Here is a 13,323-nt window from a genome sequence, read left to right as displayed (position 1 = left end):
CGATGGGAAATCCACCTGAGGCTGAGCACGCAGCTGCAATAGGAAGGCTGAGCTGGAAACCATGTGTTGATATGGAAAAATGAAGGCAGCTGGTGTTGATCAGGAGGAGGAAGGCTGCTAACTCAGAGCATGCTGCTCCTCCTTGGGTGCAGGCAGGAGCAGTGTGCTGGATTGCTGCTCCAGGCAGGGGATGGCCAGCGTGGAGCGGCTGCTGGTGTGCCAGGGGTGGGTGGGGGGCGGGCAGGAGAACGCCCCCTTGGCATGCTGTCCGGGGGAGGGAGCAGGGGAAGGGATGGCTCTGCCTCGCTTGCTCCACTGTAAATACCTTTGCACGCATCTCTGGCCACTGCAGTGAGGTCAGAAGGCTTCACCTGCTGCAGTGGAGGGGCCTCCCTGTGTGGGCATTGCTGCGACATGGACTCACAGCACTACAAAATGAACGGTGACGCTTTCCAGGTAAGCCATGGGGGCTGTGCCTGCTTTCTGCAGAGGTGGAGGGGTGTCCTGCCTCTCTCCTGCACTCCTATGCTTGTCCTCCCCTCTCTGAGAGGCAGTGTGACCAAGAGGGGAAGAATCAAGGTGGCCTGTCCTGGTGCTTTGCAGTACCTAAACAATTTTGGCAGCCTCTATACTTGTCTGCTGTTAATTGTGCTCACAAAAACGCAGTGAGAATGTAAACATTGCAACAGCATACATGGCAAAAAGACAAAGAATCAGAAAGGACCAGAAGCTTATTAGAGGTATTAAAAGTGTATGATGAAAAAAAAGCTTTCTTGTTTTGTTAAAGGAAAACAGACGAAGTTATGTGCTCTTCTGGTGGAGACTTTGTTAAATTGTGGGGTTCTCTTGTCCTCTTTTTTTAATGTTTACTGACTGACTTTGAACTCTTTGCTTTGAGAAATACAGGAAGGACCTGAAGTTCATGCCTTTTGAATACAAGCACTGATATTGCTGCAGGGGCAAGTGATGTAACCTGGTTAATTATTAGGACGAAATTCTGCACTTGTGTGTCCTATTCAATGCTGCTGAAGCCAGAGACAAGCTGCATCAGATGTGAAAACTAAAGGGCTTCTATTTTTTATAAGAGCAGAGATGCCAAGGAAGCCTCTATTCCTGCTGCTTTGTGTGCTGAGGCTGAACTCCCACAAAACTTCTCCAGGGTATCACCTTGCTGCTTATCCAAGTTCTGAATTGCTTGGTTCCAATGACAGCTGCAGTGATCAGCATTTAAATGCCTTAAGAAGCCTGACTAGGAAACTTGTTCCATTTTCACAAGTAACTTAGAAATCTTTTAATTTGATTTTTTTCCCCTTCCTCCCCATCCCCCATTTTGCGTATCTAGTAAATTTGAAATTTACAACAGAGAGGTGAAAATCTTATATCCCTGAAACTGCAAGAAAAGCTTTCTCAGGCTTTAACAGTGCTGGAATTCACTCTGAAGGGCTTTAGCTAAATGCCTCAGCAATGGATTAGAAGGATTGTGTTATTGACCCCTAATACTGCCACTTTCCAGGCATCACCACCAGTGTCAGAATGGCAATACCAATCTATGTGCAAAGTGCTAACTAAAATGCAGATCTGTGCTCAGGTAAACTTATCCTGGCATTTACATAACACTTTCTTTGAGATTGTATTAGGTCCAGGGATGGTTGCTCATGCTCATCAACTTGTTTTTATTTGTTAAAAGACCTTCCAGGGAGCAGAGTGCACATGCAGATGTGAGAGAAGTTCAGCAATTTTGTTCACAGCATTAGTGCCTACTCCCTACTGCAATGTGTCTTTCTCTTAAGCACCAATATAAATCAATTTGCAAGAGTGGGGAAATGACTGAGGACAGATTGAAAGCAGCTGATCTCAACAAATCAAGGCTAGTGACCAATGAGTTTGGAAAGGTTTTTTTAAGGCTTTTTTGTGTAATCTCATTGTACAGAGAGATCAATTATTTTCATTAGAATTACCTTGCAGGATTTCAACTTTGCATTATATCCACTGCAAGTATCCAAACAACATATTCTTCATTTGTCACACACATTCAAGTCAATCTGTCTTATAAGCTGGTCCTCAGAGCATGACTTAGCAAGAATATTTTAAATTTATGACTGCAGGTTCATTGCAGACAGTGAAAACCAAAATCTTGATCCACTGATGGATAGACAATGGTGGAGCCAGTTCTGTCCTTAAGATCAGTTTTGGCTGTGGTGGCTGAAAACAGAAGGAAAAAGCAATGCATGTATTTGAGATGACAGTTTTGGTCACACTACCATAAAATTTTAGCACTACAGACATGTGTTTTGACTTTTGCCAGACTCCTGTTGTCGTTTTCCCTGGTGGTTGCTTGAGGTGTAAATGGGTTTCATTAGCCAGCTGACACATCACTTCCAGCTGCTCTTCCTCTTGGTCCTCCCCATGTAGGAGCTGGGCTGATGCCCTGGCTGGATGAGCACTCAGGAGGCACAGAGATGCTGCAGGAGCTGTCACAACTGAACAGGTGGCACTCTTCCTTCTGGTGCATAAAGCCAGCATTTCTACTACAGTTCCTACCAGAGGTCCCTCATAAAGCTGGAAGACAATTGGAAAACCTTTGTAGCCTCTGGAAACAAAGCCAGATAGAAAAATGTGTGGTCAGTCTGTTAGCAGCAGCTTTGGAAATGGCTTGAAGAACCAGCAATTATTTACTTTACAAAAGAAGACAGCTCTTCATAGCTCTGCCTCAGGAAATATAGGCCCACCAAGAACTTTATGGCTTCAGGGCAGCTGGATTTGATTATTAGTTTTCTACAAAGGCTATCTTTACTGAGGACAATATTTGGGAACTGGGACACTTTTTACTCTGATTTATATGTTCAATTGAGCAATAGCCATAATGAGGGCAAGCTCTGCCTGAAAATACAGATCTTTATAAGGAATATTTCAATGGGTACCTTGCCTCATGCTTTAGCCCAGGACTTGTTACACCAGGACTCATCTGTGTTGCAGATGTCTGGTGTGATCTTTGAAATACCAACCACAGGCAATTTGCCCAAGGCCAGTAGATGTTAAAAAAAAAATTAAATAAGTAAATAAGTCATTAATGTGGCCTCCAAAAGGTTGTGAATCAAATTTACTTGGATATCAGAAAGATTTAGTGATTGAAATCTCAGGGGGCATTTACCTGCCATGCCAACTACCCAGCTTTTAAAATCTGCCTCCAGTCCAGGGCTCAGTTTCCTCTTTCTGAACTGGTGAAAGAGTTTCTTTTGTGAAAAGAAACACACATAGAAACACACAAGGACATTCTAGTAATGAGAACCATGAAAATAATGAAAATAAACCTTTGACTGGAAATTGCCTTTTGGAATTTGCTGAGTAGAAAATAAATAAGAGAAAGGGAGCAAGCATAAATGAAAACACATCTTGCCCTAACTCTGTCTTTACTTATTATGGGATTTAGGGAAGACCTAAATGTTTGCTCCAACATTTTTTTCCCTTTGATTTTCTTTGCTTGATGTTATTATTTTATTTTAAAATCACCTTCCACGTCCTTCCTGTGAGTACTACCTCTCTCCTGGGGATACTGGAAGGTACAAGCTGAACTTAAGGGAAACACAGATCATGGTCTGCATCTCTGCACAGAGCTCATCTTCATTGCTCTGCTTAACCCTGAGTGCTGGTGACTTTGCACTGTATCTGGAACCAAAGTGCAGTAATATTTCCAGTCATCCCTGAGGGATGAAGTCTGGCAAGGATGGTATTAGACTTATTTCCATGTACTTTTTCACTACCTTGCTCTCACCAGGGCTCTAGTTTGAGAGAAAGGATTTGGGTCTCTACCATCATAAATCAGAGCTCTTCTTCTTGCAGCAACAATTGCCTTGATTCCCACTTAGAGCTATTTTATTCCCTTTTTGTATTGCTGGTGCTGTGCAAAAGGGAAATGGAGAAAGGCAAAACTGGCTCCTAGTGTGGATGGTAGTAACTTTTGTTTGTGTATTTTTCATTTCCTTTCAGGAATCTAGGTACATTGAAGACTCCCCCAATAAAAATGGTGTGATTTCTTTGATTTTCTCTCTGAAAGAAGAAGTTGGGGCGTTGGCTAAAGTCCTGCGCACATTTGAGGTAAATATGTTCCTTCAAGTCTTTCCAATTTTGTATTGCAGCCACATTTTCTTGGAGTTTGTGATTCTATTTCATTGCTATTACTGGGGAATGCAGCCTACATCTCTTTTCTGAGCTTAAAATCCCTTAAAGTCTTGAAGCAGAAGCAGCTTTTTTAAACTAAAACCTCTACCTTTTACCAATATGAGGGTGGGGGAAAAGCAATTTTTCCGCTTAAGAGGGAAATATTTGATCATAACTGCTGTAGTAAGAGGTAGAGTGAGTTGGGCTGTGACCTAAGATTGGCTTGTAACCAAATAATTTGCCTTGTAACTTGTAAGGCAAATATAACCTGCATGTGAGCCATGTGACTCACAATGCACATTGCACGAGGTGTTTCTGCTCTGCAGCTCTTTGCTCTTGTCCTCCTCAATAAATCTGATACAAAAATTTTGCCGTCTCTCACCTGCAGTACAGAGTGGGTAGAGGGTGCCTACAGAACAGCATAAAAATGACAACACTTTTCTTTTTTTTTTTTTTTTTTTTTACACCAAAGGGACTCAGTAACTTATGCTGAGTGATTTGGAAAGCTTTTGGGGAAACAAGAAGCCATTCACCTTTCAGGACATTGTGTGCCTATTTATTCTTGCAGAAATATTTCCCAGATGTCATGAATTTTGTTTGAAAAGCACAAAATCCTTGCAATTCAGGATGGTTGTGTTGCAACACATAGAGTTGTGTACTCTGTGCTCCCAAGTAAATACACTTTTATATCTATTCTGTGGCTTTTTTTTTTTTTTTTTTATGTAATGGTTGTGCCTGAAAACAAGAATTTCTTTAAAACACTCTAAGAAGTTGTGGCCTGCATATTTTCCATTCCAAATTGAATTTACTAGGAAATGGAAGATTGTGTGTTACGGGTACATGGGAAAAATAATTATGAGTTATAGGACATATTTGATTCATTAAGAAACATGGAAATTCACACCAACAACAGAAGAGCAAGTCTAAATCTGTGAATTGACCAGTAAAGTCCTGCAAAATGTCCATATGTCAGTTATGTGCATGTCTGTAAGTGAATTAAGGAGACTGATACTGATATTCTTTTATTAAATGCATTGCTGTCCACTAACTAAGTTGCTCTCAGCTCTAAAGAAAAATTTGTAGAGGAGCTAATATAGGAAAGAGAGAAGAAAACATTTCTTGGATATTAATTTTCTTGCCCCAAAGCAGACATCTGAACTAGCCCAACAGAGTCATGGCTTTTCCCAGTGCCCCTGATGGCAGCTGAGATGTTGGGACTCAGTTGGTTTTCCATCCCAACAAAGCCTATTCTTTTTGTGCTTACTTGCAGCCTCCTCCAGCACCAAGGTTTGACTAGAGACCAGGCACAGGTGCTCTTATATCAGTTTTACATTTGGCATTGCAGTGGGGGATGGATGGATGGATGGATTGGATTTAATAATACAAGAACAGCTCCTCAGGGCTGTTGTCACTGAATTCCTGGTGTAAACCAGAGCTGCCTTTGGGCTGTTGTAAATCTGTTCCAAGAACTGCACAGAGGTGTAAGTCTTACCTACATGCACAGCTGAGAAAACCTTCCCCCTTTGCCCTCTGGGCCATAGCTGTGGTGGCTCAGAAAAACTGATTCTGTGCTCAGTGACATCCACAGCACAGACAGGGAAAGTGGTGATGGGCAGGTGAAGAGTGGAAACAAACAGGAAGAACCTGGGGGAATTTTTCTGTCTTGTACTCCTTCACTGTCTAGTAACATGAACTGTGGGTTCTACAGGAGTTGGCTCAGGCTCTCTGTGGGTGAGCTCCTTGGGCAGGGAGATTCCCAGCCTTTTCCCCTGCTTTGTGTCACCAGCTTGTTGCAGGCTTGTGGAAATGCAGTGGATTTGTCTCAGAGGGGCCTCACAAGGGGAGGAGTAAGGATGGCTGCTCCAGCTGTCATTGCCTAATGCAGCAGGAAAAGAGAAAAGTGACAAGGCACAGATAGGATCAGGCTGTTTCCAGGAGCAGATGTGGCTCTGCATTGACTCCTGGCTGTAAAGCTTCTGCTCCTTGCTGAGGCTGGAGGCTGCCAGGCACTCATGGGAATGCAGGCAGAGAGCACAGCTCAACCCTCTCCTCCCAGCTTGGATTTGGGAGTCATTAAGGGACAGTGCCTCCAGCACTGGCTTTGAGGACTTTGCCTCTTTTCTAGACAGTCTGTAAAACTTGTCTGGGACATGAAGGGGAGAGGAGGAGGGTTGAATGAGCTGTAAATATGAAAGACTTGAAAATTTGCCCTCTCTCCCAGGAAAGGAACCATGGAAACAAGATCCAGATAGTCACAGGGAATTGAGGGGACACCTGAAGAAAGAAAAGATCTTGAGGTGCAATCAGCACACAGGATGTCTTTCTGTAGAGGAGGTTTCCATATGGACCTGGGAAGGTTCATCTTCTCCTTGATTTAAGAACTGAAAAAAAAAATTAAAAAAATTGTTACTCTGGTGGTATTGTTCAGCCACTCTTGAGTCCCTTCCTGGGATGCACTCCCAGTTTCACATCCTGCCCATGTCCCACTCCTATGCTGGGGTGGAATTGTCCAGATTTTGGGCCCTGCCACAGCTTGTTCTCCATGGGCAGCAAGAGCCCAAAGGGTATGCTCCAGCCTGGGTCTGCCCCTGGATATCATGAGGTCCAAGATTTCTGGCTCATCAAGCATCATGACAGGTAAAATCTCTACTCACCCACAAAGCAAACCACCCAGGAAAGGTCCAAACACAGCCCAGATGGAAGGAGCAAGCTCCCAAGGGACAGGCTCAAGGCTAAGGGCTACAGAATTATGTCCTCTAACTGAGAGACCAAGTCTCAGAGTTTAAGAGAATTTCAATGTGTTTTGTGGAAAAAGTAATATTTGTTCTACTCAAACATTCCTCAGGGTTGCTCATGCAGTTGGCAGAGTACTGCATGCTCTCACATTTTTTTGTTTTGCTCAAAGACCCAAACTCTAGTTTTCTGTTCAGGTCCCAATTGCACACAAGTATGTGGCTGCAGTGGCAACTCTTGTTTTTCCTATGTAGCTTGAAGGTTTTTTCCCTGAGGAATCTCCTCAATGAACTCAGCTCTTTTTGTCTAAAACATACTTGATTATTTCCACTTTTTTCTTATGTTTACTCAGGAAGACCCATCTGAACAGGCAGGCTTCTAAGCTTTTCTGATCCCTGGTTCTTGTCTCTTCTCTCTGGTTTGCAAATCCTTGCCTGACTGCAAGGATCTGCTCCTCCTGGGCTGCTCTGTGCCACTGCTGGCAGCACAGCCCCTGCAGCCCCTTCTTCCCCTGTCCTGTGGAGAGGTTTGTCTGCAGATTCACACTCTGGTGTGCTGTAAAGTGCCAGCAGCTCAATCATGCTCAGCAATAGGCAGATTGCTAAAACTGAATCTACTTTGCTTCCACTAGTTGCTCTGTATATTGGGATGTGGCAAATGTCCACTTTTTGCTTGTCAAACCGAATTTTTTTTGCACTTGAAAACGCCCTTTGTCACCTCTGTCCTCATTGCACAAACCCACCAGCAGGGTCTTTACACCAACTTCATTTCAATGGGATCTGCTGTACACTGAGGTACTCCTTGATGCAGTCCTTTATTTGTGTTGAAGAAGATGACAGCTAGGCAGTCAAATCTTGAATAAATACCTTTGTCTGAAAACAGAGCAGCACACATGAGTAAAATGTCATGCTTAAAATCAGGAAGACAGAACACTCATCGTGAAATTGTGTTTCTTTTTTGATTCACTGGACACATAAAAAATGTTCTGAGTAAAAGTTGAGGCAAAAAAAAAAAAGAGAAATCTTCCAAGTTTCTTATCAAAACTGAAAAAGCAAAACTGAGCACTTTAAGTTGTCCCAAGTGTTGTGCTTGATAGATATATTTAATTCTCTGTAGTGATAAAAGCTTATTGAAATTGAGGTAGCTTTTCTGAAAGGGGGAAAAAACAGTGAAGAAAACCCCACATTATTCCCCCTCAAAGACTGCCATTTCTGTAGTTAAATTCATCATTTAAAATATCAGAAATAAGAATTTCCATATACAAAAAGGATTGTGTTCAGTTTCAATTGCAGACTTTCCACATGATTTTGTGAGTGCATTAATCTCTGAAGTTCTTTTTCTGATGGATTTACAAGTTGTAGATCATCAGCTGTTTTATGTGGCAAACATTGGAATGTCAGAGAGGAGCCTTCTGTCTTTTCCTCACTGGTGGGACCTTCTCAGATACAGAGCAGTGCAAGGTGCAGATACTCAGATACTTCAGTGCAAGGTGCAGCCATCAGTGAGTAGGGCTCTAGCTCAAAAGCAAAAAAAAAAAAAAAAAAAAAAAAAAAAAAAAAAAAAAAAAAGTGATTTGCACCAAGTACTCCTACTCCCAGAGTAAGTTACTGTCCTGTGGGGGTAAGTTACTGCTCCATGAAAGGATGAGATGGGAGTGACAGGCTGTACTAAATGAGACCTGGCACTTTCAGAGTCAGCAGAGGTAACTGTGCTCTGTTTCTGTTTAGGAGCTTTATTCCACAGAAGGTCCCACGTGAGTGTTATCTCTTTGTCCCCTGGGCAGGTATTGGCTCTGTGGTGGTTGGGGTGGACTCCAAATCAGGGTAAGAAAACAGCCACTGTGGCCAGGGGGTGTGTTGCAAGTGTGCACAGCCATAGGTGAACAGGCCAGGCTTGCCCCTACAAGATTGTTTTTTCATTATACTGTACATGTGCACAGCAATGATCATTTCATGACACTGCTCCAAATCCACATCCTTGGTCCTATCCCTCTTCCTATGGCCACAAGAGCAGGACTTCTTATCTAATGAGCCAGCACAGGTTTAAAGAGAGGGGTGCCCTCTTCACAGCTGCCTCTGCAGTGCCACACACTGTCACTTTTGATTTGTCCTGCTCCACGTGTTTTGTAGCCAGATTCTGCTGCAAGCCAAATTTTAGGGTCAGAGCAGAAGTGCTGAGTGATGGACACCAGGGGCTGCTCCAGGGCCAGCTGCCTTTGCCTTTGCTTTGGGAATCCATGGCTGAAGGTGTCACTGTAACTTCCAAAATCCTCTGATCTATGAAGATTAGGCACTGAGCTTACACCTGTGCTTCTGAAAGCATCCACCTTCAGGAAATCCTGAACTAAACCATGACAAGGGTTAAAAGAACATCTCATCTGTTGGTTTTTTTTTTTTTTTTTTTTTTGTACCAAAAAGTGCAAGGAAAATAATTCTTTTGGGAGATTTTATGCAAATTCTCACTTAGTTAAAGTTCTTCATCTGCTAACAGTGTGGGGTCTCCTGATGAAACCAAACCTAATTAATGACAAGTCACAAAAACAAGCTGCAGCTGGATTTCACAGCTGGACTTAGTTTTAGAACCATATATAGGAGCATTTAGTAATTAGTGAACAAAAGGAAGTAGTAACTCATAACTTTCAGAAAGTATCCGTCCCTACTGAAAGCTTCCCTGTGTAACTATGAACACACAACTCTCCTTTTCCAGTGACTATTAAACAGAGGGTGAGACTAAATTCTCTTGGCAGTGACTTCAGCAAGGCTGCTGGTGTAGTGCAGCACCAGTCTGGTTTTCTCCTGCTGCTCTGGGGCAGCTGCAGTGTAAGTGTGCTCAATTAGGATGGAATAACTGGGCAAGGGGCTGGAGCTGATTTAAAAAAATAAGAGGAAGCCAAGGCTGAGATCCAGCACTGTGAGGTAAGGCAGGGAGGGACATGGGCAATCTCCTCCCTGCATCCATCATTGTCTCTGTTTTAAATTGATATTTGTATTGCTAACCCCTTCTAACTCAGAATTAATTCTAGCTCGATTTTTGAGCTCCCAGAACATATCTTGAGCTTTCCTTCTCTAATGGGCAGTGATAGAGGTACAGTTGATTTGGATATTAAAATAACAAAAGCTGAGTTCCCCCCCCACAGGAGTGGAAGTTTTAAGAAAAAATAAAACTACAGCAGACTCATGGTTGTATGTGTTCATAGGGAAGAGACTCAGTCTCTCCCTGGTCATAAACCTGAAGAAGAGAAGTATCAACCTGCTCTCCAAGTTCCTTGCAGCTGCAATGGGTGATGGGGTGAATTCAAAAAGACACATCTAATCTCACTCCATGGGCTCATCTGATTCTTACCAGCTCTAAAATAGGCTGGGCAGAAAAGGGCCATGTTAATAATTCAGGTGGGAATCCAGCCATAAACACGTGACAGTTGACATCTTCCAAAGGTATTAGCCTAGCAGTTAAGTTCCATCAACAAAAAATAGCTCATAAAACTGGAATAACTTTTATTAGCTGACTTTTCAAGTTCTACATTGTCAAGATGTCAATCTCTACCAAAAATCAGAGTTTGAAAATTGCTTAAAATGTACAAAACTAAGAAAGTCCCTTCTCAGGTAACTATTTGTCTCCAGAAGTTGGAGCTTTAAAAAAAACATCAGCTATTGGGAGAAACACGATGCAATAGCAAGATTTGGCAACATCAAGGATACAAAAAAGTTCTGAACAATGTGAAACTATGAAGATTAAACACTAGATGGAGTAGTTGGACTGGAATGAAACTGAGATTTGTAAAAACAACTCTAGTAACAGAGCCACTGTAAATATTTTGAAATCAAGGGCTTAGTTGCAAGGCACAGCACACAAGAACACATTTCTCCAGGAGTGCCAGTTCAGGGAGTTGGACATCTGCTGCTGATTCCTGCTCTAAAAACAGACACCAGAAGGATTTTCCCTTCAGCTTCTCTGTTGTGAGGTCCTGAAGTCTCGGCACAAAGAGGTAACAGGTTGGCTCTGCACGTTGCTGAGTGGCAGATATCCCTCAAATAAACAGCAAAGCAGCTTGACACTCTGTGGGAAGGTGTTCTGCTTCTCTCAAGTGTAAAAAAGGAGTTAACTCTTTCCATGGGATACTTCCTCTATATTTTTGCCCCCTCTTTTTCTCACTGTCTTAGGTTGGAATAGTTTGAGAGGTATTGATACTCCTGCTGCCTTAAGCACATCTCGTGCCCCCCCTGCAGCTTATCTCTTCATTCCCAGCCCCTGTATCATTCCTTTCATTTTGGGGACATTGCTGTCTGTGCAGCTGCTCACTGAGCCCAGCTGGAGAGCTGGTACAGTGGAAGAGTGACCAAAACCAAAGGGCTGCAGTTTGAGGAGCCTTAAACTGCAGAGAAGAGAAGGTGCTGGGTGATCGTGGCCCTCCAGTGCTCAGAGGGGTCCTATAAGGGAGAAAGATGGGAACAGAGATTTTAGCAAGGCCTTTTGTGGTGGGGTAATGGTTTTAAACTAAAAGAGTGTAGGTACAGAGTAGTCATAAGGAAGAACACTTTTAGGATGGGGATGGTGAGACACAGGGAAGGAGCAGCAGCTCCCTGCGCCTGCTCTCTGCCGGGAGCTCCCCGTGCCTCACCGCACGGACAGACAATGTGCACTCTGTTTGGGACAACAGGCTGTGCAGCCCCAAAACAAACTGTCCCCGGGGCCAAGGACAGTGCTGGCCATTCTCTCCTGCCCTGTGAGGGCGGCATCTCTCGAGAGCAGCAGTTGGTGAATGTGCTTTTGACCTTTTCAACTTATTGTGTTGGTATCTAGCCAAACAGTTTGAGTTCATCTGTAGTGTGCAGTGCTCAGGAAACAGAGTAATGACATATATGTTTCCTACCAGGGAATAAACTGCCTTTTGTGGAGGAGTAAATCAGGCCTTTGCTGCTGATGGCCAGATGCCCTCCTGTGCTGTGCAAGCACTGAGAGGAGCAAAGAAAACCCTAAAGAGGCTCAGAAAGAGGGATGTATAGATAAAAAACCTTCTCTTTTTCTTCCTTGTAGGTCAAAAGTAGATGTTCCTGGACTTTTCTTTTGGACTTTCTGTTTTATTTCAGTTCCTCTTTTCCCTGGACTTTCTGTTGGCTTTTTGTTGGAAAAAAATAGGATTTTTAGCTACTTGTTGCTTACATGGCAGCATATCTGAGTCAGGCTCCCACTGACTGTAGTCATCAATTGCCAATGATCTCTTGGAGACACTGCAGGTGGTCAGCAAAGGTATTGGGTGAAACAGGACTTGAATTTCTGAGCTAAAGAAAAGAATCCTTCTCTGTGAGGGTGATTAGGCTCATGGGCAGCTGCCCAGAGAGACTGAGGAGTCTCAAAATTTGACTGGACATAGCCCTGGGCAATCTGCTCAGGCAACCTGGGCAGGTTACTGTATTGCTGATCTCCAGAGGCCCCATTCAACCTCACCAACTCCATGATTCTGTGATTTAAAACACCCCACCTTTTTACTTGCACAAACTTGGGCTGCCTTTTTTGGTGCAGATCCATGTTTCCCTTTGGATCTCTGCCCAACAGCTGCTCACAGCTCTGGAAACTGCAGGTGGCTTTGCAGGTGAGTGTGCAGAGGTTTGGCAGAAGCTCATCTCACAGGGTGCCCAGCTGCCTGCTCGTCCAGTCTTGTCTCAGGAAGCTCATCAAGGCAGCATTCAGTTTCCCATGAGAGGGTACTCTACAGGTGGAATGCCTTCTTCCTGCGTTGATCCTGGGGAAATGCCTCTGTCAACACAGACAAGCTCTCATTATGTGCTTGAGGTACTGGAGCTGCCATTTACAATACAAATCCTGTTTACAACTTGTATCCTGCTTCCACCTTTCTCTAAGCCTTCAGTAGTGCCAGGTCTTCCTGAGGGTGCTCTCTACAAGGGAGAATCCCACATATTTCTCATTATTATTTTCTGTTTCTCTCTCTGTTGTGGAATTCCTCAAGTCCAGTGGCCGCTTTTGAGTTATTTGGATGCCATAGTATGGTTTGTAGAGTGACATGTGTGTTTATCCAATCTTTATGTCATGTTCCTTCCCCAAAAACTGTGGGACCAAAATTTCTCTTTCCCATAGGAAAAAGGTATAAACTTGACCCACATTGAGTCCCGACCTTCCCGTCTCAACAAAGATGAGTATGAATTCTTCATTAACTTGGAAGGCAAGAATGTCCCAGCACTGGACAAGATCATCAAGTCCTTGAGAAGTGATATTGGAGCAACAGTCCATGAGCTTTCACGAACAAAGAAGAAGGACACTGGTAAGGATATGCTGACAAGGCTAACATTGACACAGACTATTTATCTCACATTTTGAAATTATTTATTTTTCCCATAGTAAAGGAGATCTTCTTGGATCTTTACATCTACATTTCTCTCTCTCTATTTTTCCTATATTGTCAACTTTTTTTTTTTT

At 43.3% G+C, this 13,323-nt stretch overlaps 1 protein-coding gene across 1 annotated transcript in view; it reads left to right on the top strand.

Moving 5' to 3' along the window:
* PAH (phenylalanine hydroxylase) overlaps nt 1-13,323 on the top strand; it is a 31,446-nt gene continuing 18,123 nt past the window's right edge. Inside the window, exons 1-3 of the mRNA XM_056481994.1 lie at nt 1-456; nt 3,988-4,095; nt 12,985-13,168. Coding sequence (XP_056337969.1) covers nt 415-456; nt 3,988-4,095; nt 12,985-13,168 — 334 coding nt within the window. The 5' untranslated portion in view covers nt 1-414. The remainder of the gene's footprint in view (nt 457-3,987; nt 4,096-12,984; nt 13,169-13,323) is intronic.

This window comes from Oenanthe melanoleuca, chromosome 1A, assembly GCF_029582105.1.
Source record: "Oenanthe melanoleuca isolate GR-GAL-2019-014 chromosome 1A, OMel1.0, whole genome shotgun sequence".
Taxonomy (NCBI): Eukaryota; Metazoa; Chordata; class Aves; order Passeriformes; family Muscicapidae; genus Oenanthe; species Oenanthe melanoleuca.
The sequence above is the reverse complement of the archived record's forward strand: the minus strand, read 5'-3'. Positions and strand labels throughout refer to the sequence as shown.